The 26,588-nt window shown below is 45.4% G+C and overlaps 3 protein-coding genes across 3 annotated transcripts in view; all 3 read left to right on the top strand.

Moving 5' to 3' along the window:
- The first annotated feature begins 1,083 nt into the window (after positions 1 to 1,083).
- LOC142907015 (uncharacterized) lies at positions 1,084 to 7,370 on the top strand. The gene has a single exon (XM_076055942.1). The coding sequence runs from the start codon at positions 3,067 to 3,069 to the stop codon at positions 4,057 to 4,059; it is 993 nt and encodes a 330-aa protein (XP_075912057.1). The 5' UTR covers positions 1,084 to 3,066; the 3' UTR covers positions 4,060 to 7,370.
- Positions 7,371 to 17,632: 10,262 nt separating this feature from the next.
- The window catches only part of LOC142907016 (uncharacterized), a 167,470-nt gene continuing 158,514 nt past the window's right edge, over positions 17,633 to 26,588 (top strand). Inside the window, exon 1 of the mRNA XM_076055945.1 lies at positions 17,633 to 17,670. The gene's annotated coding sequence lies outside the window, so the exon portion shown is untranslated. The remainder of the gene's footprint in view (positions 17,671 to 26,588) is intronic.
- The window catches only part of LOC142907022 (uncharacterized), a 30,124-nt gene continuing 23,427 nt past the window's right edge, over positions 19,892 to 26,588 (top strand). The window contains exon 1 of the mRNA XM_076055953.1: positions 19,892 to 21,753. Within this exon, the coding sequence (XP_075912068.1) occupies positions 20,967 to 21,753 (787 nt within the window). The 5' untranslated portion in view covers positions 19,892 to 20,966. The remainder of the gene's footprint in view (positions 21,754 to 26,588) is intronic.

Here is a 26,588-nt window from a genome sequence, read left to right as displayed (position 1 = left end):
ACTGAAATCTGAGGTGAGAAATTCTCATCGCGGTTGTGGTGGTTGTCGTTGTTGTGGTGGTGGTTGTTGTTTACCGAGGTAGAGCCTCGCTCTCTCTCGTAGGGATGTCAATTGAGTAGCAGCGAGCATGGAAGCGATGTCCAGGTTGAAACTTCACAGCGCGGGGTCTAGCCACGCGAGGCCTTGCCTCCTGCCATCGCCTGATCGCTGTTGCTTCAATTATCTCGCTTAAGTTTAATTTGTCTTCAGGCGGCTCGCCACTTTGTCACTTTGTTTTACTTTTAAATATTCACGCGGTTTTTATTTATTTTTATTTTTTACACCAGGCCAAGCCCACTTGAGCTGCTGTACCGCTTTTTGTTTTCAGAAGCGACCTGCCCACAACACAACACAAGGTGAGGCTCCTCAACAGCGTGGCGGTGTTCACTCTGGACGCGTGGCGGTGTTCACTCTGGACGCGTGGCGGTGTTCACTCTGGACACGTGGCGGTGTTCACTCTGGACACGTGGCAGGGTTCACTCTAGATGCGTGGCGGTGTTCACTCTGGACACGTGGCGGTGTTCACTCTGGACGCGTGGCGGTGTTCACTCTGGACGCGTGGCGGTGTTCACTCTGGACGCGTGGCGGTGTTCACTCTAGACGCGTGGCGGTGTTCACTCTAGACGCGTGGCGGTGTTCACTCTACTTGGTGGAGTGAGGAAGCATGAATTCTGTGCAGGTGAAGGTGGCCAGGCGTGGGTCTGGACACACCACCACCTGTGAACCGTGCCAGTGTGTGACAGTGGTGGAGCCAGTGGGGGTGGGGTAGGCACGTGCCCCCCAACGATCCGATCGAAATCTCTAATTTCGATAGGATCATTGGGGCTTATTAGTGACTAGCTTCACTACCCGGCTTCGCCCGGGACTTGGATTCTTGTCTTGGATAAATTTCATATCCCTTATATTTCACTGAAAAACCCTTAAAAATGTTGATGCTTGCGAGAAAGAAAAAAGGCGAAACAAATCAAGTTACCTAAATCGGATGTTTTCACTCAAGGAAATTTAACCTTAATCCACGTCTACGCAAGGTCGATTTTGGCCACTCGGGAAGGGAATAATGACGTGGTGAGCTGAAAATAGTCGCGTTCACTTAGAAATTCCAAACGGCATAAGCTGTGAAAATTTTCACGACGCCAGAAGTCAGCGTTGGAGAGGTTTTGCTGCTTCACACAAACAAACAGATGTAATGTTCCGCTTCATATTTAAGATAGCAGTTCTACCCGTTCTTCGCACGGAGGATATGTATTGAAACTCCGAGAAACCAATGGCTTCATCGGCCAGGAGCGAAGCGCCACCTAAAATCTCCCGGCACGCTGTTAACAGCCCTATCTGTGCTGCCAAATACATCTTTCCCTGGATGTTCTTCCCTGTGTATGTATCTCTGCTACCATGTACCTCGTATCTGTTCACTCTGTCTATGCTTGTTTGTTCAACCCGGAGGATGAACACGAAATTTAGCAGTCTTCTGAAATTCGTGGCAAGTGTCTGTGTTGTTGTTCTACTGGTTTTGCATCACGTATTTTTCTTAGGTTTGTTGAGTTCTCGTCTCTCATCTTCTTGTTGTATTTGCCTCCGTGCAGTTTAACGCTCTCTATGTGTTGCGTTGATGTCACTCTGTGCTCCCTCGCTATTTGTTTTTTACACCTGATGATGATCGCTTGTGTTGCGTTTGAAACGTCGTGATTTATTTTTATATAATTTTATTATATTTCTACATACGGGACTTTACCGAAAAAAACAATGAGTAATTTACGCAGTCACGAAAGCTTCAATTCTATATTCATTGCAGAGCGCTTAACTCAGGTGTGTTGCGTGTTGACGCCACAAACTTCATGGTCATACAAAATACAAAAGTCTATTTTTATACTTTTTTCATTGTGCACGGTATGGAACCTCTACCCACATGCCAAATTTCTAGTTTGTGTTGCATGTTGGCAAGTATACTGAACATTTCAAACAGACACACATTCACAAATTTCCCTTTTATAAATATAGATCAATCAGCATTGTGCGACCCCCCCCCCCCACTGCCACCGCGTGACATTATTACGTGCCAGGGACTCTGAGAGGACAACAGTCCATGTTCATAATTGGCAATAAGTAACGGCAAAGCAGTTACAAGCGACTCTTAGAATTGTGCCCAGTTGCGTATACAGTACACGACTTCCCTGAAGGCAAACACCTTCAGCGAGCACGATGCCTTTCACACGCGTCAAATTAAAAGCATAGGACAACTCCTTACTTAGTAACAACTCCTGACTAACAACTCCTTATTTACTAACAACTCCTGACTAACAAATCCTTACTTACTAACAACTCCTGACTAACAACTCCTTACTTCCTAACGACTCCTATCATTTTTCATTGCTGAAAGGGGCTACCCCCCCCCTACCTGATTATCCTGGCTCTACCTCTGAGTGTGTGAAAGGGTCAAGTTTGTATTTGCAGTCAAGTCTATTAACTATATTGAGCACGGAGGTTATATCAAAACAGTAGTTTATTTTTGTTTTCCTCTGCAACTCTTTGTAAGAATGTAGTCAGGAAGTTATCACAGCACACGTGCAGCTGAAGTTGGAACTGTTCATCCCAGCATTCAAGGACATCTGTGCCTGGCTTTCACACCTCTACGTTGCGATTGAACATTAATTTATGCATTTGTGCATAACACAAATAGTATTATTTTCAACACCCTTTGCTACATCAGTTGAATTTAGCTTTCAGAAATATTCCTTTTGAAGCCAGACAGCCGAAATTGTGTGCTCGGAGTTTTGGGTTAACATTCATTTTGAAGATACGAGGACTTCCAGGCACGTTTATGACCATTTGCCCTCTCATTGTGTGCCATAACAGCCCGTGTGATGAATTTGGGACACGTTTTCACTATATCATGAATATATGAATAAGTATAGACGTGTAAGTCATGTGTGACTGTATAATGCATTCCTCTGTGCATCGATACTGACGTGTTTTGTGTGGATATTCTTTTTTTCTGTCTGCAGCTGTCGCTTCCTCTGCAGAATTGGTCTGATGGAGCAAAGGCACTCGGCGCAGCTCGGTGCAAAAAGGCATCAATGCGACCGGTGTGCATACAGCACGGATAGTACTGCACATTTCACGTGGCACCAGAGAACCCACACGGGAGAGAAACCCTTCAAGTGCAATGTGTGTGGGAAGGCGTTTGCACAGTCACCAAATCTTCATGTACACCAGAGAACACACACGGGAGAGAAACCCTTCAAGTGCAGTGTGTGTGGGAAGGCGTTTTCACATTCACCACATCTTCATGTACACCAGAGAACACACACGGGAGAGAAACCCTTCAAGTGCAGTGTGTGTGGGAAGGCGTTTTCACAGTCACCAAGTCTTCATGCACACCAGAGAACACACACGGGAGAGAAACCCTTCAAGTGCAGTGTGTGTGGGAAGGCGTTTGCCCAGTCACCACATCTTCTTGTACACCAGAGAACACACACGGGAGAGAAACCCTTCCAGTGCAGTGTGTGTGGTAAGGCGTTTTCACAGTCACCAAGTCTTCATGCACACCAGAGAACACACACGGGAGAGAAACCCTTCAAGTGCAGTGTGTGTGGGAAGGCGTTTTCACAGTCATCACATCTTAATGTACACAAGAGAACACACGAGCATCAGAAGATCCACAAGGAGTGGAGTCTGAAATCAGCTTGTGAAAGTCAAAGTGCCGGAATGAGCCCATCCCTCATGAAACAAGAACCGGAAGAAAATCCCAGCTTGGACACTTTTAAAGGTATAGAGGTGAAATATGAAGAGGTGAAGGTGAAATGTGAAGAAGTGATGGTGAAGAGCGAAGAAGCGAAGGTAAAATGTGAAAATGAATATTCAACTCCAAAATCGGACCTTCACATCGATGGAGGCAACGTGAAGCAGGAGGAGAATTCTGACTGCGAGGCAGAGCGAGGCAACTCCCATCAGTTTGTGGAAGTGGAGGTGTGGGTGGACTTCCGAGACAATACAAAGTCAAATGGAGACCTGGTAGATATGTAAGCTTGAGACGATGTCGCTCCAATAGATGCACCTTTGTCACAGGCCTTTAATGACAAGAATGTGAAGTTGAACACTCAATTCCTAGGTTCAACCTGCAGGGTTAGAGCGGCCAGTCTTTGTGGACCTGTGGGTTGCGTAGATCTCTAACCATGAGCAAGAGCCAATAAGCTTCCAAGCAATCACAAGGTTCTAATAATTCAATTTATATGGTGCTTGCTTAATCGCCTCTGGCAATTCGGAGTGTTGTGTTATATCTAGTCTCAAACACTCGAAGAGCACCGCCAAGTAGCAGCTGCCCCTGTGTGGTACAAAGTGGTGGCCCTGCACCGGCCTGCATGTGGACAAGAACCTGTCAGTAGGGGGCGATGGTTGATGTGGCATCTCAGTTGTGGAGTTTGTAGGTAACGTTTAGAATTTGATAAATTTTGACCCAGACGCCAGCATGCAATGGCCTACTCGTTTTTGAATGGCGCAATAGTATATTGTACATACACTGTTAAGCGTATTTGTAAAAAAAAATAGCTTGTTAGTACGATATAACCTGATGCAGTATATTTCACTGCAGTAATTCAATTTTGTTAATATGCCTGTCAAAAATTGAGAATTGTTGTATATGAGCCTTTTCCAAAATTGATATTAACAATAATATTTGCCGTTATATATCATATTTTTTTTAAACAAACGCAAAAAATTAATCAATAAAACCCGTAAGCCAGGCACACGAAAAACCAGATGTCGATCATAAACAGGCCATTAATAAATAAAGAAATAATAAAACTCTCGAGGCGAGGATGTTAGCAGCTATCTGCGAAGATCTCCAGATGAACAAGAGTTTGATGTGCCCTAAGGGAGGTCACCCAGAGGGAGCCCTCCGCAAGCCAGAAACGAGGACGCCCACGGGTTAAACCATATTTTTTTTCCTTTGTCATTAAAACAACGGTTAAAATTTAAAATGCAATAACAAGAATAAGCTAAAGTTAGCGGTCCTCGCGCTCACTCCAATTAATACCAGGCCACCAGATACATCAGTGAATTATTATCCAATGATTAATTTGCTATCAAATGATTTTCACCTTTAATTCTTTTACTGTTAAAACAAAGCTTGGAGACAAAATACAGAGTCACATTAAAGGTTTTTGAGAAGGAATGAGACAATGGGCAAACTTGCGAAAGAGTTTAAACAATATCCCAAGCAACCCCGACCACCTTTGTCTCTCACAGCGCGGAGAAGCAGGAACCACACCTTATCACAACGGGCCATCTGGAGCTAGCCAGACGGATTAATGAGAAAACAACAGCCAGCGAACACGTTTTTAAGTTAAAGAAGTGGCTACACATCAGTCACACGTAAAATTAAGAATAACGTATTCACCTTACACGACATTCCATTATAGAACCTTACAGAACCAAGGGATATGGATTCCAACAATCAAGAAACGGACCTCTTAAACTCAAGATGAAAATTATTTTTCTTTTTAATAATTCCATCGTAACAATGCGAACCTCGGTAAACCGAGAGGGGTGTCGGGAGGACGTAGTTACAAGCACGAGTCTTGGCGAACATGGGACCAAATGGTATTTGAGAAATATAAAGTCGAAAGTATAAAGAGATAGGTACTCCCGACCACCTTTGTCTCTCCCGCAGAGCAAGGGAGAGGAATTTCACGCCAGGGCAAACAGATCGTTATTGCAGGAGCCATCTGTACACACACGAACTCACACACACACACAGACCACGCCCCCCCCCCCTTCACTGCAAAGAGAGAAGCATGTATTTGAATATAACGGTCAGCGCATTTTCAAAAAGTTAAGTCAGTCAAGATAGATCAGCGATTCAAGACGTCCACAAGACGAGCAGTCGCATGGAGCGGCTGGCTCCGAGCCTCGCTGAGTAGCGAGGATCGCTGAGTCGCGATGTATCAACGAGATTGAGTCATACAGCAGTGGAGAGAAACTGCTGTCAGCGAACCAGCGCGGGCGCGTTCGCGCACTTCAACAGAGAGAGCACGTGCGACTCAACTCACTCAACAGAAGAAAAAGCTTGGCCAGCCGCCAACAAAGTATCAGCAAATCAGCGCTGAGAGCGCTCGAGCATCTCCACAGAGGAAGCACGTGCAACGTGGCTCAACCAGCAGCGGAAAAGCACGAGCAGCCGCCAACAACTTCAGCAAACCAGTGACCAAGCGCGTGCGACTTGAATCATACAGCAGTGGAGGAAACCTGCTGTCAGAGAGCCGCCAACAACCTCAACAAAGAGAGCGCGTGCGACTCGGCTCACTCAGCAGAAGACAAACTTGACCTGTCGCCCGCGAGCGCAGCGTCAGATACTACAGCAGCGGGAAGAGCGCGGCCAGCAACGCCAAGCAAGAGCGTGCAGCAGCTCATCCAGCAGTGGAGAGAAACTGCTGTCAGCGAACCAGCACGGGCACGTTCGCGCATCTTCAAGGAGAGGGAGCGTGTGCCACCAGCGTGCCATCAGCACCAGCATCAGCACCAGCGCGTGCCAACAGCGTGCCATCAGCACCAGCATCGGCACCAGCACGTGCCAACAGCGTGCCATCAGCACCAGCATCAGCACCAGCGCGTGCCAACAGCGTGCCACCGGCGTTCCACAGCGCGCAACTTCGCGTCACCAGCGCTGAGAGGGCAGCGGCCCCGCACTCAACACCCATCGGCGCGACGACGGCGAGCGTCGTGCTGACTCATCCAGCCAGCGGTGGACAGAAACTGTGACGAGCCGTTCGTATTCAACCCCTCCCCCACACTCTCCCCCTCGCTCTCCCCACCGCGCCGCAACACACAGGAAACACATTTTGGACACCAGAGATGCTAACCCCGGCGTCTGCTTTACGCAAAGAATTGAACCAGTGATAAAGAAGACGCACGATACGCATATCAGGATAATCAAGAAGGGTTGCCACTCCTAGGTGGTGCATTAAAAATCAATTCATAACGAAAAATACTGCTGTCATTGAGTTGCATAATAACCAATCGTCCTACTGTTAACAAGGTGATAAGAATTGACTTGAAGGTCTATGAATGGATGTGGTACTGTGTGGGCAATGTTTAAATACGAATTTACATTATAAGGTTAAGGTTTTGATAGAATAGTTTGCATGTATTAATCTCTCCCTCAACAACCGATCGATTGCGTTATGCGTCGGGAATTAACCACAGGTGCCGTTATCAAAGTGAAACGACGCAATCGTGATGGTATCATGTTAACGCTGTGTTGAAATTCCAAGATCGAGAGTTTTCATATTATTCAAAAATTAAAGTTAGCTAGAAAATAAAATTTATTAAAGCATAAAGGTTGTGTGTGATTCTTCCTGAAATTCTGCGTAATTTTGTTCTGCGTATGAGATCTGAATCCTGGGGACCTATCATAAGCACATTATCACCACACATAATCCATAACACACATTAATAATGTTCAATCGAGAGTAATCGTATCCTTATCGATAATACGGAATTAAATAGCAGAGTCGAATCGAATCTCTCTCATTCATGCTCACAAGACCTACAGAACTGCATACGATCAATTGCGTTATTCCAATTCATAACACAATCCTCGTCACCAAGGCTCGACCTGCATTATCATAACCACGCCCACTCGCATAAATTAATACAATTATCTCAAATCAGCATAATTTATGCACATAATTACACCAATTAAGATAATTTAGGATAAATTATGCAAATTTCAAATTTCATTTAATTTTTATTATTTTTGTCAATTTTCATAACACCTATATATATATACAACAGAATGAATACTTGTCTGTGTGTGTACATGTAACATTTTGTCTATAAGGGTCAGACATTGAATAAGTGATGTTAGGACGAAGTGCGTGTTTTGGAAGTAACCTGTACAGATAACTCAGGTGAGACTCATTGCTCTTGTGATACAGGTCAAAGGGTATTTTTGTGTTTTCAGGAAGCATATCTCTCTGGAGCAACTCATTGTCTTTGAAATAGGGAGCACACTCGGATCATTAATCAGTTACAAGGAATACCACTCAAAGGTTGCACGTAGAGGAGATACATTCTCTACAACACAAATTATAATTTTGTATTACGTGTTGATGTACATTTTGTCGAACTAGGACATGAAATGCTCCTTGCTGATTAACGTCTGGATGTTCACAACCAAGGGCTTGAAGCAAGCCTGACTGCCTGCGTTGCCCCTCACAACCATTTACGGCCTTTGGCCAGGAAAGTCACGGAAAAAAATGCACACGCAAGCACCTGATGCTTCGTTTTGAAGTTTGAAAATGAAACAACTTTGAATTGTGTTATGTTTTGAATTGGATAATTGCATTTCTTCATTAAAATCTTATTCATTGAAAACAATATTTCGTCTTCTTGGTTCTTTCGGTAAAGTCACGTAGGATGGAAACAAAGTAATAAAACAAAATAACATTCTCACGACGTTTTGGCCACAACACAAGTAGCCTTCATCAGGTGAAGAAACGGGTCTGTCCAGAGGACAGCGCTTGAGTGAACGCTGCCAAGCAAAGACCGCGTCTTTTTAAAGGTGTGTGGGCGGAGTTAATTAGCATGTTACCCAGCCCCCACCTCAGGAGCGGAGGAGGGTGGCGGCTGGGCACAGGAAAACACCAAAGCAGAGCAACCAAGGTGCGTTGCTCTGTCCTGTGCTGCACCATAGCCATGTTATAAACTAGACTAATATACGATGCAATATTATACCTTCCAAGCTAAGAAACATGGCATAATATATCCATAGACAAATTCCACCTTTGAATTAATAAATGCGTTATTTTACACTATATTTCGTGTGAAGTTTCTCTAGTTAAGTGGATGGCCTTGCCGGGGGTTCGGTTCGATGCAGACTTTCACCTGGTTGGGATCGCGGGATCGAGATGAGGCGACAAAGAGCTGCTGGCCATGCGAGAAGACCGCCGTCTGCAGATCGATTCCAACGCGATCGAACGTCTGTCCCTGCGCCTCCGTCGTTCATGCAGGGGGCGCGTAGAGGTCTGCAGCGCCCCCTGCATGAAAACGACGGAACGTGCAGCGTGAGTCACGAAGTTGTGCGTAAGCGCCATAACAGGGCGCTGTCAGCTGACCTGCCACCACGTTCACGGGTCAGCAGGGGGCAGCCGAGAGAGAGAGCGAGGTGTGTAGGGGTCGACCAAAGTAAACCCCTGCCCCCCCCCCCCCCCGTGACCGGAGACTCACACCCCTGACCCCCCACCCGTCCCTAAGGCCCCTTAAGATAAGACCTTCCAGAAGGTTCTGGGAGGGGGGGGGGATGTGGGGAGGTCAGGAGCGGAGGGGTGACCCCGACCTAGGGATAAAAGGCCGGCCCTCTGGACGGGCTGAGGCAGTGTTCACCAACTCAAGCCTGAAGACATCCGAAGACCTGAAGACTGAACCAGCACCCGGGAACCCTCAACCGAGGCTCTTGTTAGAGCCGGGTTGTAGCGGACCAGAGGTGGCTCGGACACCCTGGGACCCTCCCCGAGCTCTAGCCAGAGCCGGGTTGTAGCGGACCAGAGGTGAGCTCCCGTACCCGGGCTGGGACGGGTCATCCAGTCTTCCCTTAACGCCGGGCTAAGGGATCCGTGGGTAGCAGAGCCCGGATTGTGCAGGCTGCGGTAGAAGGGAGGCTGTCGCTCCCGGAGGATATCGGGTGGAAGGGGCCATACCCCTGTCGTGTTACGGTATTGTGTAGAGCCGAGTGCAAAAGAGTTGTTATATTTCGATTTAAAGCTTTCGTGACTGCAAGGGTTCATCTTTTTTGGTTCTTTCGGTGAAGTCACGTAGAATGAGAATAAAATAATAAAATAACAATAAAATTCTCACGACGTTTCGGCCACAACGCAAGTGGCCGTCTTCACGTGAAATGAACAGACCTGTTGGGACGACAGAGCTTCAATGAACGCTGTTAAGATTCGTAGCTACTTTAAGCTGGTTTTGAGAGAAGTGAGGCCCTTGACAAAAGGGGGGTTTACATATCAAATAGCTGAGGGATTAGCTCAGGGGTCGGGAACCTTTTTGACTAAGAGAGCCATGAAAGCAAAAAATTTGGAAATGTATTTCAGTGAGAGCCATATAATATATTTTAAAAGTGAATTCAACTAAATGTCAGTATAATAAGCCTCTGAATTTATTCTTTTAAATAATGTTGTTATAACACTCACCATTAATGCGACTTCTGGTGCTGCATGGATTTGCTGATGTCTTTGTAGTCGGGTTGGTACTTTGTAGTCGGGTTGGTACTTGGTGAGGTTAAGCTTCATGCAAGCGTTGAGGCTTTCATCCGTTAAACGTGATCGTAGGTTGGACTTGATGTTTTTAAGATGTGAGAATGACTGCTCACATGCATACGTAGATCCAAACATGGTCAATACAGCAATACTCACACGCTGCAGTGTGTGGTATGTGACAGGAAGCGCGTTCCAAGTTTTGAGAATCAGCTGGTCTTCGGGTTGGAGTTTTTTCATTTCTGTCCACATGTGCTTGCTCGCCAACTCCGCTTTCTGTCGTGTGATTCTTTCCAAATCTTCATTCAGTGACTTGAACTTATTCACCCACATGTCTGAGGCCTTCAGGTCAGCCACTTCTGCTTCAAAATCTCTGACGGAGACACCAGGGATGTAATTCAGGTCGGCTGTGTTCAGTGAACACTCGTTTGGATGGGTGATGAACTTAAAAAGACGAGTGTGCTCACGAAATTCTCCAAAGCGTGCTTTGAAGGACTGTAGGAGACTGGATGTGCAGCCAGCTAGCTGGTGGAGATCAAGGTTTTGAATGGGCTCACTTGCTGTGCATGCATCTTTAAATTGGCTCAGTTTTTCAAAATGTAGTAAACGACCTGTTTCAAGATCCGTGATGAAAAACTCCAGCTTGTTTTCAAAAGCAAATACAGCTTGTTGAAGGGATAACACTGTATTTCCAATGCCTTGCATTTTCACGTTGAGCTGGTTCAGATGTTCAGTCAGATCTACGAGATAGTAAAACTTGAGGAGCCACTCGGTGTCGGCTAGCTCAGGATGCCCGACGCCTTTCATTTCAAGGAAAGTCCGGATTTCGTTCAGGCAAGCCGCAAAACGGCTAAGCACCTTCCCTCTTGACAACCAACGCACATTGCTGTGCAAAAGCAGACCAGGATAGTTATTTACAACTTCATCCAGCAGTGTTTTAAACTGGCGATCATTTAAGGCTCGGGCAACAATAAAGTTGATCACACGAATGACCAGCGACATCACTTTGCCAAACTGCCTGTCACACATCTGAGCACAAAGTGCCTCCTGGTGTATAATGCAATGGAAACTTAGGATGGGTCTATTTTCATGTTCACGGAGAAGCGCCACAAATCCTTTGTTTTTCCCCACCATACACGGAGCACCATCAGTACACACTGAGAGAAGTTTATCCATAGGTAGACTTTTTTCTTGAGCAAACTCCATGAAAGACTTGAATAAATCCTCACCTCTTGTGGACCCTTTTAATGGCAGAACAGCAAGACTTTCTTCGCGCAGTGTGTCACCAACAGCATATCTTGCAATCACGCTGAACTGCGACAAATGGCTCACGTCTGTTGACTCATCCAAAGCCAGAGAAAAGAACGGCGCTGCATTTATGTCCTTCACTTGCGTTTCCTCCACTTTGTTTGCCATCACGATGGTACGATCATGAACAGTTCTTGCCGACAGAGGCATGTCTTGTATCCGTTTGATTATCTTGTCTTTGTTCGGAAGATCATCAAAAAGTTCATTGGCTACATCCAGCATGAACGTTTTAGCATACTCGCCATCTGTGAATGGTTTTCCGTTCCTCACTATTGCTAAAGAACCAGCAAAGCTAGCCAAATTATAGTCACCTTGCCGGGTCCATACGCGGAGTTGCTGCTGGCTAGCTTGCACCCTGCTCAGAAGCTCTTGGCACGCTTTCTTTCTGCTGTCTCCCGCAGGGTATTTTGATGCAAAGGTAGCGTGGCGCGTGTCGAAGTGCCGCTTTACATTCGACCGTTTCAACGATGTAATTTTGTCATTGCAAATTAGACACACCGCAGAACCCGCTCTCTCCACAAAGGCGAATTCTTCGGTCCATTCGTCCTGAAATGTACGATACTCGTCGTCTTTTTTTCTTTTCGCCATCTTCTTCGTCGAAGGGTTAGCTTTGAGCTAATGACCGAGCAGACGCAGTCTCAGACTGATTCAAAAGGGGGCGTTTACCTGTTTTACCCAGCAACGGCAAACGTAGGCCAGTATCATCCAATTAAAATCATGGACAATTGCTCCTGCAGCCCTGAACAGGACATGCGCAGTGAAAAATCGATGGATGGATTAAAACAAGTGAGAATATTTTGTTTTATCTGCGAGCCATATGCAATCATCAAAAGAGCCACATCTGGCTCGCGAGCCATAGGTTCCCGACCCCTGGATTAGCTTGTGACTGGTCACAGAAATGGCTATGTTAAAGTCAAAGCCTACACATCCACAGAGGCAACTAGTAATTTAGCATTGAAGTAGCAAAGGGATTAGCTTGTGACTGGTCACAGAAATAGATGTTAAAGTCAAAGCCTAAACATCCACAGAGGCACCTCGTACATGGACGCCAAAGGGGGCTGCAACAACTCAACTGTCATACAGTAAACCGATGTGAAAAAAAGAAATCGTTCATGAGGCCATCCACATATACAAACACTGAGACAATTTCAACCGAGAAGATGGATTCTGGCTTAGTAACCATTGGAAAGATGGTTTAAACCATTTCGGTTCTTAATTAATCGTATTTTACGAGGACGTTCAGACCGCGGCTCTTTCGCTGGCACTGACTCTTAATACCTCTCATACCACGGTTAATGGTATGGTTTATAACATGGAGTATAACAGCGCCTCGCAGCTGTTTCTCCCCTCCTTCCTCCTCCGCTCCGACCATGGATGGACTCGTCCGTCTGAACGGGGCTCGTAGTTGTCCGTGGTGCTGAAGTGGAAGGTAAGAATCCACCTGTTTTTTAAATCATATGGTATGGTTTATAACATGGAGTATAACAGCGCCTCGCAGCTGTTTCTCCCCTCCTTCCTCCTCCGCTCCGACCATGGATGGACTCGTCCGTCTGAACGGGGCTCGTAGTTGTCCGTGGTGCTGAAGTGGAAGGTAAGAATCCACCTGTTTTTTAAATCATATAACATTGGGTTATAACATTGAGGTAGTTTATATTTTCATTTATTATTGGTTTACTTTAACACGTAGGCTTTCGCGACCAATATTATTCATAATAAAGGTTTTTGGGTTAGATCGCGTTCATTTATAAATGTGTCGTAACCCTCCACCACCCGACACGGCCAATCAGCAAAAGTGTTGAAGAGTGGATTCACTCTTCAACACACCGGTGGGCTAAAGTAGTGAATTATTTGTCTTTTGTCAACGTGACACCTTCTTTTGCTGATTGGCCGTGTCGGGTGGTGGAGGGTTACGACACATTTATAAATAAACGCGATCTAACCCAAAAACCTTTATTATGAATAATATTGGTTTACTATATGGTATTCATTATATAGTGTAGTGTATACCCAGTTAATGTTAATAGCTCAGCTTATTGAAGAATATATTGAGTACATTTATTATATTGATGTAATTTAGAATTAGGTTGTTCACATCGGTTTACTGTATGACAGTTGAGTTGTTGCAGCCCCCTTTGGCGTCCATGTACGAGGTGCCTCTGTGGATGTGTAGGCTTTGACTTTAACATCTATTTCTGTGACCAGTCACAAGCTAATCCCTTAGCTATTTCAATGCTAAATTACTAGTTGCCTCTGTGGATGTGTAGGTTTTGACTTTAACATAGCCATTTCCGTGACCAGTCACAAGCTAATCCCTCAGCTATTTGATATGTAAACTCCCCTTTTGTCAAGAGCCTCATTTCTCCCAACCATCTTAAAGTCGCTACGAATCTTAACAGCGTTCATTGAAGCTCTGTGGATGTGTAGGCCTTTACTTTAACATCTATTCTGTGACCAGTCACAAGCTAATCCCTTAGCTATTTCAATGCTAAATTACTAGTTGCCTCTGTGGATGTGTAGGTTTTGACTTTAACATATCCATTTCTGTGACCAGTCACAAGCTAATCTCTCAGCTATTTGCACAAGCTAATCCCTTAGCTATTTCAATGCTAAATTACTAGTTGCCTCTGTGGATGTGTAGGTTTTGACTTCAACATAGCCATTTCTACGACCAGTCACAAGCTAATCCCTCAGCTATTTGATATGTAAACCCCCTTTATCAAGGTGCCTCACTTCTCCCAACCAGCTTAAAAGTCGCTACGAATCTTAACAGCGTTCATTGAAGCTCTGTCGTCCCGACAGGTCTGTTAATTTCACCTGAAGACGGCCACTTGCGTTGTGGCCGAAACGTCGTGAGAATTTTATTGTGTTATTTTATTATTTTATTCTCATTCTACGTGACTTTACTGAAAGAACCAAAGAAGAAGAGTTGTTATAATAAACGCGTTGCCTCAACCAGACGTCTCCGTGTGATTAGTTAAGGACACAACACTTGTATAAAAGAGAATAGCCAGTGGGTTTTCAAAGTACCTTCGTCTTACAGAAATCAATTTCGCGTGAGCCCACCGCATTAAAACGATGCTCAGCTGAACAAGGCGAGCCACGTTGGGGGGTAAGGGGGGGGGGTCACCTTATCTTTGTCACGTGCCGTAGCTCACGTGACTTCTGCCGCGACAATGTCTGGATGTTTTCGCCTGAGGACGACCGCTGGTGTTGCGATCGAAATGTCGCGATTGATTTTTTTACTTCGTTTTTTTTTCTACCTGTGTGAATTTACCGAAAGAACCAAAGGATTTGAAAGACGTCTTGTCTGCTGAGCTTGTTCATATCCGTGTACATCGATGTCCCACATTGCTTACACGGACACACCACACACAATGAAATAAATAGAAACTAGAACGACTTAATTCCGGGGATGGGCAAACATTGAGGAATCTCTTTTAATGGAGCGAGTTAAGTTTGTGTTCGATTCAAAATCTCTCTGCCCGTCTGTGTCTCTGTTCCCCTCTGTGTCTCTCTCTCGCTGACTGTGTCTCTGTGGTCTCTGTATCTTTCATTATGTTTTCTTCTTGTCTGTGTCTGTCCACCTCTCTCTCTTGTCAGTCTCTGTGTGTGTCTCTATCAGCGTCTTTCCAACTGTATTCAACTACCGCCAGTAGCAGCATGCGCCCGTTCAACTTTCAGGGGCCCACGACTGCACGCGACTCAAACTTGCTCCGAGTCTCTGGGTGTATCTGGAATTTCTTTCGCACCGTACGTAGCCAACCATGCTAATCTGTGGGTCTCTCTGTGTGTGAGTCTCTGTGTGTATCTGGAACTTCTTTCACACCATACGTAGCCAACCATGCTAATCTGTTGGTCTCTCTGTGTGTGAGTCTCTGTGTGTATCTGGAACTTCTTTCGCACCGTACGTAGCCGAACCTGCACAGGAGGAGCGGCTGGTATCTGTGGAGCTGTGGGCTGGGTACCATCTGTCGGCGGGAGCGAGAGACGATGAAGCTCCCAAGCATTTCACTACGTTACCAACATCATTTTTGCACGCATAAGTCGCTTGCCTATTTGTGTGTTTCGTATCGAATCTCATCTCAAACAATCAAAGGACGCCTCCCGCTAAGTGGCAGCTGCCCCTGTGTGCCACAAGGTGGCCCTGCACCGCCCTGCACGTGGACATGAGTCTGTCGGTAGGGGGCGATCATTGACACGCCATCTCCGTTGTGTAGTTTCTGGATAATGTTTGGAATTGCCACAATTTTGACCGTGACACCGACATGCAATGACCTGTGCGTCGTGAATGACACAACGCTATGTTTTTACATCTGCCGTGAAGCAGACTGCGCATATTGTGGTGAATGTTACTGGGGTAGCCAGGTGTGCCTGTCGGATTTGAACCTTGAACCTCTGCAATAAATAGAGAATGCGCTACCATATTGTTGGTTCTTTCGGTAAAGTCACATAAATAGAAAACAAAAATGAAGATAAAAACAGCGTTATTTTAAAATAAATTGTCATTATTTTATTTTTCTTTAATGTAACATGTTTTTTAAATTTACGCGACTTTACCGAAAGAACCCAAGAATATAAATTCCTGCCAGTCACGAAAGTTTTAAGTCAAAATAGAATGCACCACCAGCTCGGCTCGCGTCAATCTGCGTGGAGGCGTGGGGGGGCCTGAGAGAGTTTCTCACCAGCGCAGAACTTCCATGCAGAGGGCTCCACGCAGCTTCGTGCGGAGCGACAGGCCAGGTAGATAGAAAATAACAAAAACATTGGAAAATAATAAATTGATGAAAAGATGCCATTTGTCGACTGACTGAGATGACTGTGCCCACCACAATGTACACACACACATAGTGTACACACACAGTGTACACACACAGTGTACACACACACACACAGTGTACACACACACAGTGTACACACACACAGTGTACACACAGTGTACACACACACACAGTGTACACACACACAGTGTACACACACACAGTGTACACACACACACAGTGTACAAACACACACAGTGTACAAAGACACACACAGTGTACACACACAGTGTACACACACACACACTGTGTACACACACTATGTACACACGCACACTGTGTACACACACAGTGTACAAACACACACAGTGTACAAAGACACACACAGTGTACACACACAGTGTACACACACACACTGTGTACACACACTATGTACACACGCACACTGTGTACACATACAGTGTACAAACACACAGTGTGTACACACACAAACACAGTGTACAAACACACACAGTGTACAAAGACACACACAGTGTACACACAGTGTACCCACACACACACAGTGTACACACACACACAGTGCACAAACACACAGTGTACAAACACACACAGTGCACACACACAGTGTACACACACACAGTGTACACACACACACACAGTGTACAAACACACACACAGTGTGTACACACATACAGTATACACATACAGTGTACACACACACACAGTGTACACACACAGTGTACACACACACACAGTGTACGCACACACACAGTGTACACACACACACAGTGTACACACACCCAAGGGGTCTCCGTTCAAGGGAGGGAGCAATGGAAAATGAATCTCAATCAACTTAAACTCCAACCCCTCTCTGTGACGTCACCACTCAGCATTACCTAATGGGCGTGAAACGCCAGGGGGAGGTGTACCTCGCTATTGACGTCATGTCACCAAGGTGTTCACCCCACTCCGTCCAAGGCGCCATTGAACGTGACGTCATCTCTGCCGTTTTTCTGTTCAAGTAGAATTAATATTTGGGCAAGGCCACGCCCAGTGACTGGCGGCTCATTAACATAATTAATTCGTGAAAGCCGTCACGACAGGTTCAGCACCCACGCACCAGCTTTTTATATATATGGGGCGGGTTCATTAACATAATATATTCACGTACGGATCCGCTCATTGTGGGAGGGGCGTGTTATCGTTCCCCATAAGTGATGTCATACTCTAGAAGTGACGTCATGTCCCTTCCTGCTGCAGCGTGACGTCACGGGATAACAGGAAGTTGCTGCTCTGCCCGTGCACTGAAATCTGAGGTGAGAAATTCTCATCGCGGTTGTGGTGGTTGTGGTGGTTGTTGTGGTGGTTGTTGTTTACCGAGGTAGAGCCTCGCTCTCTCTCTCGTAGGGATGTCAATTGAGTAGCAGCGAGCATGGAAGCGATGTCCAGGTTGAAACTTTACAGCGCGGGGCCTAGCCACGCGGGGCCTTGCCTCCTGCCCTCGCCTGATCGCGTTTGCTTCAATTATCTCGCTTAAGTTTAATTTGTCTTCAGGCGGCTCGCCACTTTGTCACTTTGTTTTACTTTTAAATATTCACGCGGTTTGTATTTATTTTTATTTTTTACACCAGGCCAAGCCCGCTTGAGCTGCTGTACCGCTTTTTGTTTTCAGAAGCGACCTGCCCACAACACAACACAAGGTGAGGCTCCTCAACAGCGTGGCGGTGTTCACTCTGGACGCGTGGCGGTGTTCACTCTGGACACGTGGCGGTGTTCACTCTGGACGCGTGGCGATGTTCACTCTGGACGCGTGGCGGTGTTCACTCTGGACGCGTGGCGGTGTTCACTCTGGACGCGTGGCGATGTTCACTCTGGACGCGTGGCGGTGTTCACTCTGGACGCGTGGCGGTGTTCACTCTGGACGCGTGGCGGTGTTCAATCTGGACGCGTGGCGGTGTTCACTCTGGACGCGTGGCGGTGTTCACTCTACTTGGTGGAGTGAGGAAGCATGAATTCTGTGCAGGTGAAGGTGGCCAGGCGTGGGTCTGGACACACCACCACCTGTGAAACCGTGCCAGTGCGTGACAGTGGTGGAGCCAGTGGGGGTGGGGTAGGCACGTGCCCCCCAACGATCCGATCGAAATCCCTAATTTCGATAGGATCATTGGGGTTTATTAGTGACTAGCTTCACTACCCGGCTTCGCCCGGGACTTGGATTCTTGTCTTGGATAAATTTTATATCCCTTATATTTCACTGAAAAACCCTTTAAAATGTTGATGCTTGCGAGAAAGAAAAAAGGCGAAACAAATCAAGTTACCTAAATCGGATGTTTTCACTCAAGGAAATTTAACCTTAATCCACTACTACGCAAGGTCGATTTTGGCCACTCGGGAAGGGAATAATGACGTGGCGAGCTGAAAATAGTCGCGTTCACTTAGAAATTCCAAACGGCATAAGCTGTGAAAATTTCACGACGCCAGAGCTCAGTGTTGGGAGAGGTTTTTGCTGCTTCACACAAACAAACAGATGTAATGTTCTGCTTCATATTTAAGATAGCAGTTCTACCCGTTCTTCGCACGGAGGATATGTATTGAAACTCCGAGAAACCAATGGCTTCATCGGCCAGGAGCGAAGCGCCACCTAAAATCTCCCGGCACGCTGTTAACAGCCCTATCTGTGCTGCCAAATACATCTTTCCCTGGATGTTCTTCCCTGTGTATGTATCTCTGCTACCATGTACTTCGTATCTGTTCACTCTGTCTATGCTGGTTTGTTCAACCCGGAGGATGAACACGAAATTTAGCAGTTTTCTGAAATTCTTGGTCTACCAGGCAAGTGTCTAACTGTGTTGTTGTCCTACTGGTTTTGCATCACGTAATTTTTCTTAGGTTTGTTGAGTTCTCGTCTCTCATCTTCTTGTTGTATTTGCCTCCGTGCAGTTTAACGCTCTCTATGTGTTGCGTTGATGTCACCCTATGTGCTCCCTCGCTATTTGTTTTTAACACCTGATGATGATCGCTTGTGTTGCGTTCGAAACGTCGTGATTTATTTCTATATAATTTTATTATATTTCTACATACGTGACTTTACCGAAAAAACCAATGAGTAATTTATGCATTCACGAAAGCTTCAATTCTATATTCATTGCAGAGCGCTTAACTCAGGTGTGTTGCGGGTTGACGTCACAAACTTCATGGTCATACAAAATACAAATGTCTATTTTTATACTTTTTTCATTGTGCACGGTATGGAACCTACCCACATGACAAATTTCAAGTGTGTAGCATGTTGGGAAGTATGCTAAACATTTCTAACAGACACACACACACACGTATCCACACATTTCCATTTTATATATACGCTAGCTTTACTACCCGGCTTTGCCCGGGACTTTGATTCTTGTCTTGGATTAAAACACGGCCTTCGCGGAGTGTTGGGTGGGGGGGTATGCGTGACGTCAGCAGGCACACTGCATAACGATGCCGCATAGGGTGACATCTCAGATATGACGGCTATTTTAATACTTTGTGCATTGTGTCCAGTCTGGAAGCTACCCACGTGCCAAATTTCAAGTTTGTGTTGCATGTCGGGAAGTATGCTGAACATTTCAAACAGACACACATTCACAAATTTCCCTTTTATAATTATAGATGAATCAGCATTTTGCAACCCCCACTGCCACCGTGTGGCATATTATTACGTGTCAGGGACTCTATGAGAGGACAACAGTCCGTGTTCATAATTGGCAATAAGTAACGGCAAAGCTGTTACAAGCAACTCTTAGAATTGTGCGCAGTTGCGTATACAGTACACGACTTCCCTGAAGGCAAACACCTTCAGCGAGCGCGATGGGTTGAATAAAAAGCATTGGACAAGTCCTTGCTTAGTAACAACTCCTGACTTACAACTCCTTACTTACTAACAACTCCTTACTAACAACTCCTTGCTTACTAACAACTCCTTACTAATAACTCCTTACATACTAACAACTATAATTTTTCATTGCTGAAAGGGGTTGCCCCCTCCCCCTACCTGAAAATCCTGGCTCCACCCCTGAGTGTGTGAAAGGGTCAAGTTTGTATTTGCAGTAAAGTCTATTAACTCTATTGGGCACGGAGGTTATATTAAAATAGTAGTTTATTTTTGTTTTCCTCTGCAACTCTTAGTAAGAATGTAGTCAGGAAGTTATCACAGCACACGTGCAGCTGAAGTCGGAACTGTTCATCCCAGCATTCAAGGACATCTGTGCCTGGCTTTCACACCTCTAAGTTGCGATTGAACATTCATTTATGCATGTCTGCATAACACAAGTAGTATTATTTTCAACACCCTTTGCTATGTCAGCTGAATTTAGCTTTCATAAATATTCCTTTGGAAGCCAGACAGCCGAAATTGTGTGTTCGGGAGTTTTGGGTTAACATTCATTTTGAAGACACGAGGGCTTCCAGGCACGTTTATGACCATTTGCCCTCTAATTGTGTGCCATAACAGCCCGTGTGATGAATTTGGGACACGTTTTCACTATAACATGAATATATGAATAAGTATAGACGTGTGAGTCACGTGTGACTGTATGAATGCATTCCTCTGTGCATCGATACTGACGTGTAGATGGTGTGGATATTCTTTTTTTCTGTCTGCAGCTGTCGCTTCCTCTGCAGAATTGGTCTGATGGAGCAAAGGCACTCGGCGCGGCTCGGTGCATACAGCACGGATCGTCCTGCACATTTGAAATGGCACCAGAGAACACACACGGGAGAGAAACCCTTCAAGTGCAGTGTGTGTGGGAAGGCGTTTGCACAGTCATCAAATCTTAATGTACACCAGAGAACCCACACGGGAGAGAAACCCTTCAAGTGCAGTGTGTGTGGGAAGGCGTTTGCACAGTCACCAAATCTTCAAGTACACCAGAGAACCCACACGGGAGAGAAACCCTTCAAGTGCAGTGTGTGTGGGAAGGCGTTTTCAGATTCATCTCCTCTTGTAGCACACCGGAGAACACACACAGGAGAGAAACCCTTCAAGTGCAGTGTGTGTGGGAAGGCGTTTGCACAGTCACCAAGTCTTCATGTACACCAGAGAACACACACAGGAGAGAAACCCTTCAAGTGCAGTGTGTGTGGGAAGGCGTTTGCACATTCAGCAAGTCTTCATATACACCAGAGATCACACACGGGAGATAAACCCTTCAAGTGCAGTGTGTGTGGGAAGGCGTTTGCACAGTCACCAAGTCTTAATGTACACCAGAGAACACACACAGGAGAGAAACCCTTCAAGTGCAGTGTATGTGGGAAGGCGTTTGCACATTCATCAAGTCTTCATGTACACCAGAGAACACACACAGGAGATAAACCCTTCAAATGCGGTGTGTGTGGGAAGGCGTTTGCACAGTCACCACATCTTCATGTACACCAGAGAACACACGAGCATCAGAAGATCCACAAGGAGTGGAGTCTGAAATCGGCTTGTGAAAGTCAAAGTGCCGCAATGAGCCCATCCCTCATGAAACAAGAACCGGAAGAAAATCCCAGCTTGGACACTTTTAAAGGTATCGAGGTGAAATATGAAGAGGTGAAGGTGAAATGTGAAGAAGTGATGGTGAAGAGCGAAGAAGTGAGGGTAAAATGTGAAGATGAAGATTCAACTCCAAAATCAGACCTTCACATCGATGGAGGCAACGTGAAGCAGGAGGAGAATTCTGACTTTGAGGCAGAGCGAGGCAACTCCCAGCAGTTTGTGGAAGTGGAGGTGTGGGTGGACTTCGTCCGAGACATTACAAAGTCAAATGGAGACCCGGTAGATATGTAAGCTTGAGACGATGTCGCTCCAATAGATGCACCTTTGTCACAGGCCTTTAATGACAAGAATGAGAAGTTGAACACTCAATTCCTAGGTTCAACCTGCAGGGTAAGAGCGGCCAGTCTTTGTGAACCTGTGGGTTGCGTAGATCTCTAACCATGAGCGAGAGCCAATAAGCTTCCAAGCAATCACAAGGTTCTAATAATTCCATTTATATGGTGCTTGCTTAATCGCCTCTGGCAATTCGGAGTGTTGTGTTATATCTCGTCTCAAACACTCGAAGAGCACCCCCAAGTAGCAGCTGCCCCTGTGTGGTACAAAGTGGTGGCCCTGCACCGGCCTGCATGTGGACAAGAACCTGTCAGTAGGGGGCGATGGTTGATGTGGCATCTCAGTTGTGGAGTTTGTAGGTAACGTTTAGAATTTGATAAATTTTGACCCAGACGCCAGCATGCAATGGCCTACTCGTTTTTGAATGGCGCAATAGTATGTTGTACATACACTGTTAAGCGTATTTGTAAAAAAAAATAGCTTGTTAGTACGATATAACCTGATGCAGTATATTTCACTGCAGTAATTCGATTTTGTTAATATGCCTGTCAATAATTGAGAATTGTTGCATATGAGCCTTTTCCAAAATTGATATTAACAATAATATTTGCCGTTATATATATTTTTTTAAACGATAAAAATTAATCAATAAAACCCGTAAGCCAGGCACATGAAAAACCAGATGTCGATCATAAACAGGCCATTAATAAATAAATAATAAAACTCTCGAGGCGAGGATGTTAGCAGCTATCTGCGAAGATCTCCAGATGAACAAGAGTTTGATGGGCCCTAAGGGAGGTCACCCAGAGGGAGCCCTCCGCAAGCCAGAAACGAGGACGCCCACGGGTTAAACCATATTTTTTTTTCCTTTGTCATTAAAACAACGGTTAAAATTTAAAATGCAATAACAAGAATAAGCTAAAGTTAGCGGTCCTCGCGCTCACTCCAATTAATACCAGGCCACCAGATACATCAGTGAATTATTATCCAATGATTAATTTGCTATCAAATGATTTTCACCTTTAATACTTTTACTGTTAAAACAAAGCTTGGAGACAAAATACAGAGTCACATTGAAGGTTTTTGAGAAGGAATGAGACAACGGGCAAACTTGCGAAAGAGTTTAAACAATATCCCAAGCAACCCCGACCACCTTTGTCTCTCGCAGCGCGGAGAAGCAGGAACCACACCTTATCACAAGGGGCCATCTGGAGCTAGCCAGACGGGTTAATGAGAAAACACACAACAGCCAGCGAACACGTTTTTCAGTTAAAGAAGTGGCTACACATCAGTCACACATAAAAGTAAGAATAACGAGTTCACCTTACACGACATTCCATTATAGAACCTTACAGAACCAAGGGATATACATTCCAACAATCAAGAAACGGACCTCTTAAACTCGGGATGAAAATTATTTTTCTTTTTAATAATTCCATCGTAACAATGCGAACCTCGGTAAACCGAGAGTGGTGTCGGGAGGACGTAGTTACAAGCACGAGTCTTGGCGAACATGGGACCAAATGGTATTTGAGAAATATAAAGTCGAAAGTATAAAGAGATAGGTACTCCCGACCACCTTTGTCTCTCCCGCAGAGCAAGGGAGAGGAATTTCATGCCAGGGCAAACAGATCGTTATCGCAGGAGCCATCTGTACACAAACACGAACTCGCACACACAGACCACGCCCCCCCCCCCTTCACTGCAAAGAGAGAAGAATGTCTTTGAATATAACGATATAACGATTCAAGACGTCCACAAGACGAGCAGTTGCATGGAGCGGCTGGCTCCGAGCCTCGCTGAGTAGCGAGGATCGCTGAGTCGCGATGTATCAACGAGATTGAGTCATACAGCAGTGGAGGAAACCTGCTGTCAGAGAGCCGCCAACAACCTCAACATAGAGAGCGCCTGCGACTCGGCTCACTCAGCAGAAGAAAAACTTGACCTGTCGCCCGCGAGCGCAGCGTCGGATACTACAGCAGCGAAAAGAGTGCGGCCAGCAAAGCCAAGCAAGAGCGTGCAGCAGCTCAGCCAGCAGTGGAGAGAAACTGCTGTCAGCGAACCAGCACGGGCGCGTTCGCGCATCTTCAAGGAGAGGGAGCGCGTGCCACCAGTGTGCCATCAGCATCAGCACCAGCGCGTGCCAACAGCGTGCCACCAGCGTGCCACCAGCACCAGCGCGTGCCAACAGCGTGCCACCAGCGTGCTACAGCGCGCAACTTCGCGTCACCAGCGCTGAGAGGGCAGCGGCCCCGCACTCAACACCCATCGGCGCGACGACGGCGAGCGTCGTGCTGACTCATCCAGCCAGCGGTGGACATAAACTGTGACGAGTCGTTCGTATTCAACCCCTCCCCCACACCCTCCCCCTCGCTCCCCCACCGCGCCGCAACACACAGGAAACACATTTTGGACACCAGAGATGCTAAACGTCGGCGTCTGCTTTACGCAAAGAATTGAACCAGTGATAAAGAAGACGCACGATACGCATATCGGGATAATCAAGAAGGGTTGCCACTCCAAGGTGGTGCATTAAAAATCAATTAATAACGAAAAATACTGCTGTCATTGAGTTGCACAATAACCAATCGTCCTACTGTTAACAACGTGATAAGAATTGACTTGAAGGTCTCTGAATGGATGTGGTACTGTGTGGGCAATGTTTAAATACGAATTTACATTATAAGGTTAAGGTTTTGATAGAATAGTTTGCATGTATTAATCTCTCCCTCAACAACCGATCGATTGCGTTACGCGTCGGGAATTAACCACAGGTGCCGTTATCAAAGTGAAACGACGCAATCGTGATAGTATCATGTTAACGCTGTGTTGAAATTCCAAGATCGAGAGTTTTCATATTCAAAAATTAAAGTTAGCTAGAAAATAAAATTTATTAAAGCATAAAGGTTGTGTGTGATTCTTCCTGAAATTCTGCATAATATTGTTCTGCGTATGAGATCTGAATCCTGGGGACCTATCATAAGCACACTATCACCACACATAATCCATAACACACATAATTCATAATGTTCAATCGAGAGTAATCGTATCCTTATCGATAATACGGAATTAAATAGCAGAGTCGAATCGACTCTCTCTCATTCATGCTCACAAGACCTACAGAACTGCATACGATCAATTGCGTTATTCCAATTCATAACACAATCCTCATCACCAAGGCTCGACCCGCATTATCATAACCATGCCCACTCGCATAAATTAATACAATTATCTCGAATCAGCATAATTTATGTGCATAATTACACCAATTAACATAATTTAGGATAAATTATGCAAATTTCAAATTTCATTTAATTTTTATTATTTTCATCAATTTTCATAACACCTATATATACAACAGAATGAATACTTGTCTGTGTGTGTACATGTAACATTGTCTATAAGGGTCAAACATTGAATAAGTGATGTTAGGACAAAGTGTGTGTTTTGGAAGTAACCTGTACACATAACTCAGGAGAGACTCATTGTTCTTGTGATACAGGTCAAAGGGTATTTTTGTGTTTTCAGGAAGCATCTCCATCTGGAGCAACTCATTGTCTTTGAAATACAGAGCACACTCGGATCATTCATCAGTTACAAGGCATACCACTCAAAAGTTACACGTAGAGGAGATACATTCTCTACATCACAAATGATAATTTTGTATTACGTGTTGACGTAGATTTTGTCGAACTGGGACATGAAATGCTCCTTGCTGATTAACGTCTGGATGTTCACAACCAAGGGCTTGAAGCAAACCTGACTGCCTGCGTTGCCCCTCACAACCATTTACGGCCTTGGTCCAGGAAAGTCACGGAAAAAATTGCACACGAACGACGTCTCCACGCAAGCTCCCGATGCTCCGTTTTGAAGTTTGAAAATGAAAGAACTTTGAATTGTGTTATGTTTTCAATTAGATAATTGTATGTCTTCATTAAAAGCTTCTTCATTGAAAACAATATTTTGTCTTCTTGGTTCTTTCGGTAAAGTCACGTAGGATGGAAACAAAGTAATAAAACAAAATAACATTCTCACGACGTTTCGGCCACAACACACGTAGCCTTCATCAGGTGAAGAAACAGGTCTGTCCAGAGGACAGCGCTTGAGTGAACGCTGCCAAGCAAAGACCGCGTCTTTATTAAAGGTGTGTGGGCGGAGTTAATTAGCATGTTACCCAGCCCCCACCTCCTCTGGAGCGGAGGAGGGTGGCGGCTGGGCACAGGAAAACACCAAAGCAGAGCAACCAAGGTGCGTTGCTCTGTCCTGTGCTGCACCATAAGCATGTTATAAACTAGACTAATATACAATACAATATTATACCTTCCAAGCTAAGAAACATGGCATAATATATTCATAGACGAATTCCACCTTTGAATTATACAA

Source organism: Petromyzon marinus, chromosome 73 (genome assembly GCF_048934315.1).
Source record: "Petromyzon marinus isolate PM22_M1 ecotype Great Lakes invasive population chromosome 73, UKy_Petmar_22M1.pri1.0, whole genome shotgun sequence".
NCBI classification, from domain to species: Eukaryota; Metazoa; Chordata; class Hyperoartia; order Petromyzontiformes; family Petromyzontidae; genus Petromyzon; species Petromyzon marinus.
Note: the sequence above shows the minus strand (reverse complement) of the source record. Positions and strands in the feature narration are given on the sequence as shown.

Excerpts from the sequence above, each read along its gene's own strand:
- LOC142907015 (XM_076055942.1), top strand. The coding sequence starts at position 3,067 with ATGGAGCAAAGGCACTCGGCGCAGCTCGGTGCAAAAAGGCATCAATGC.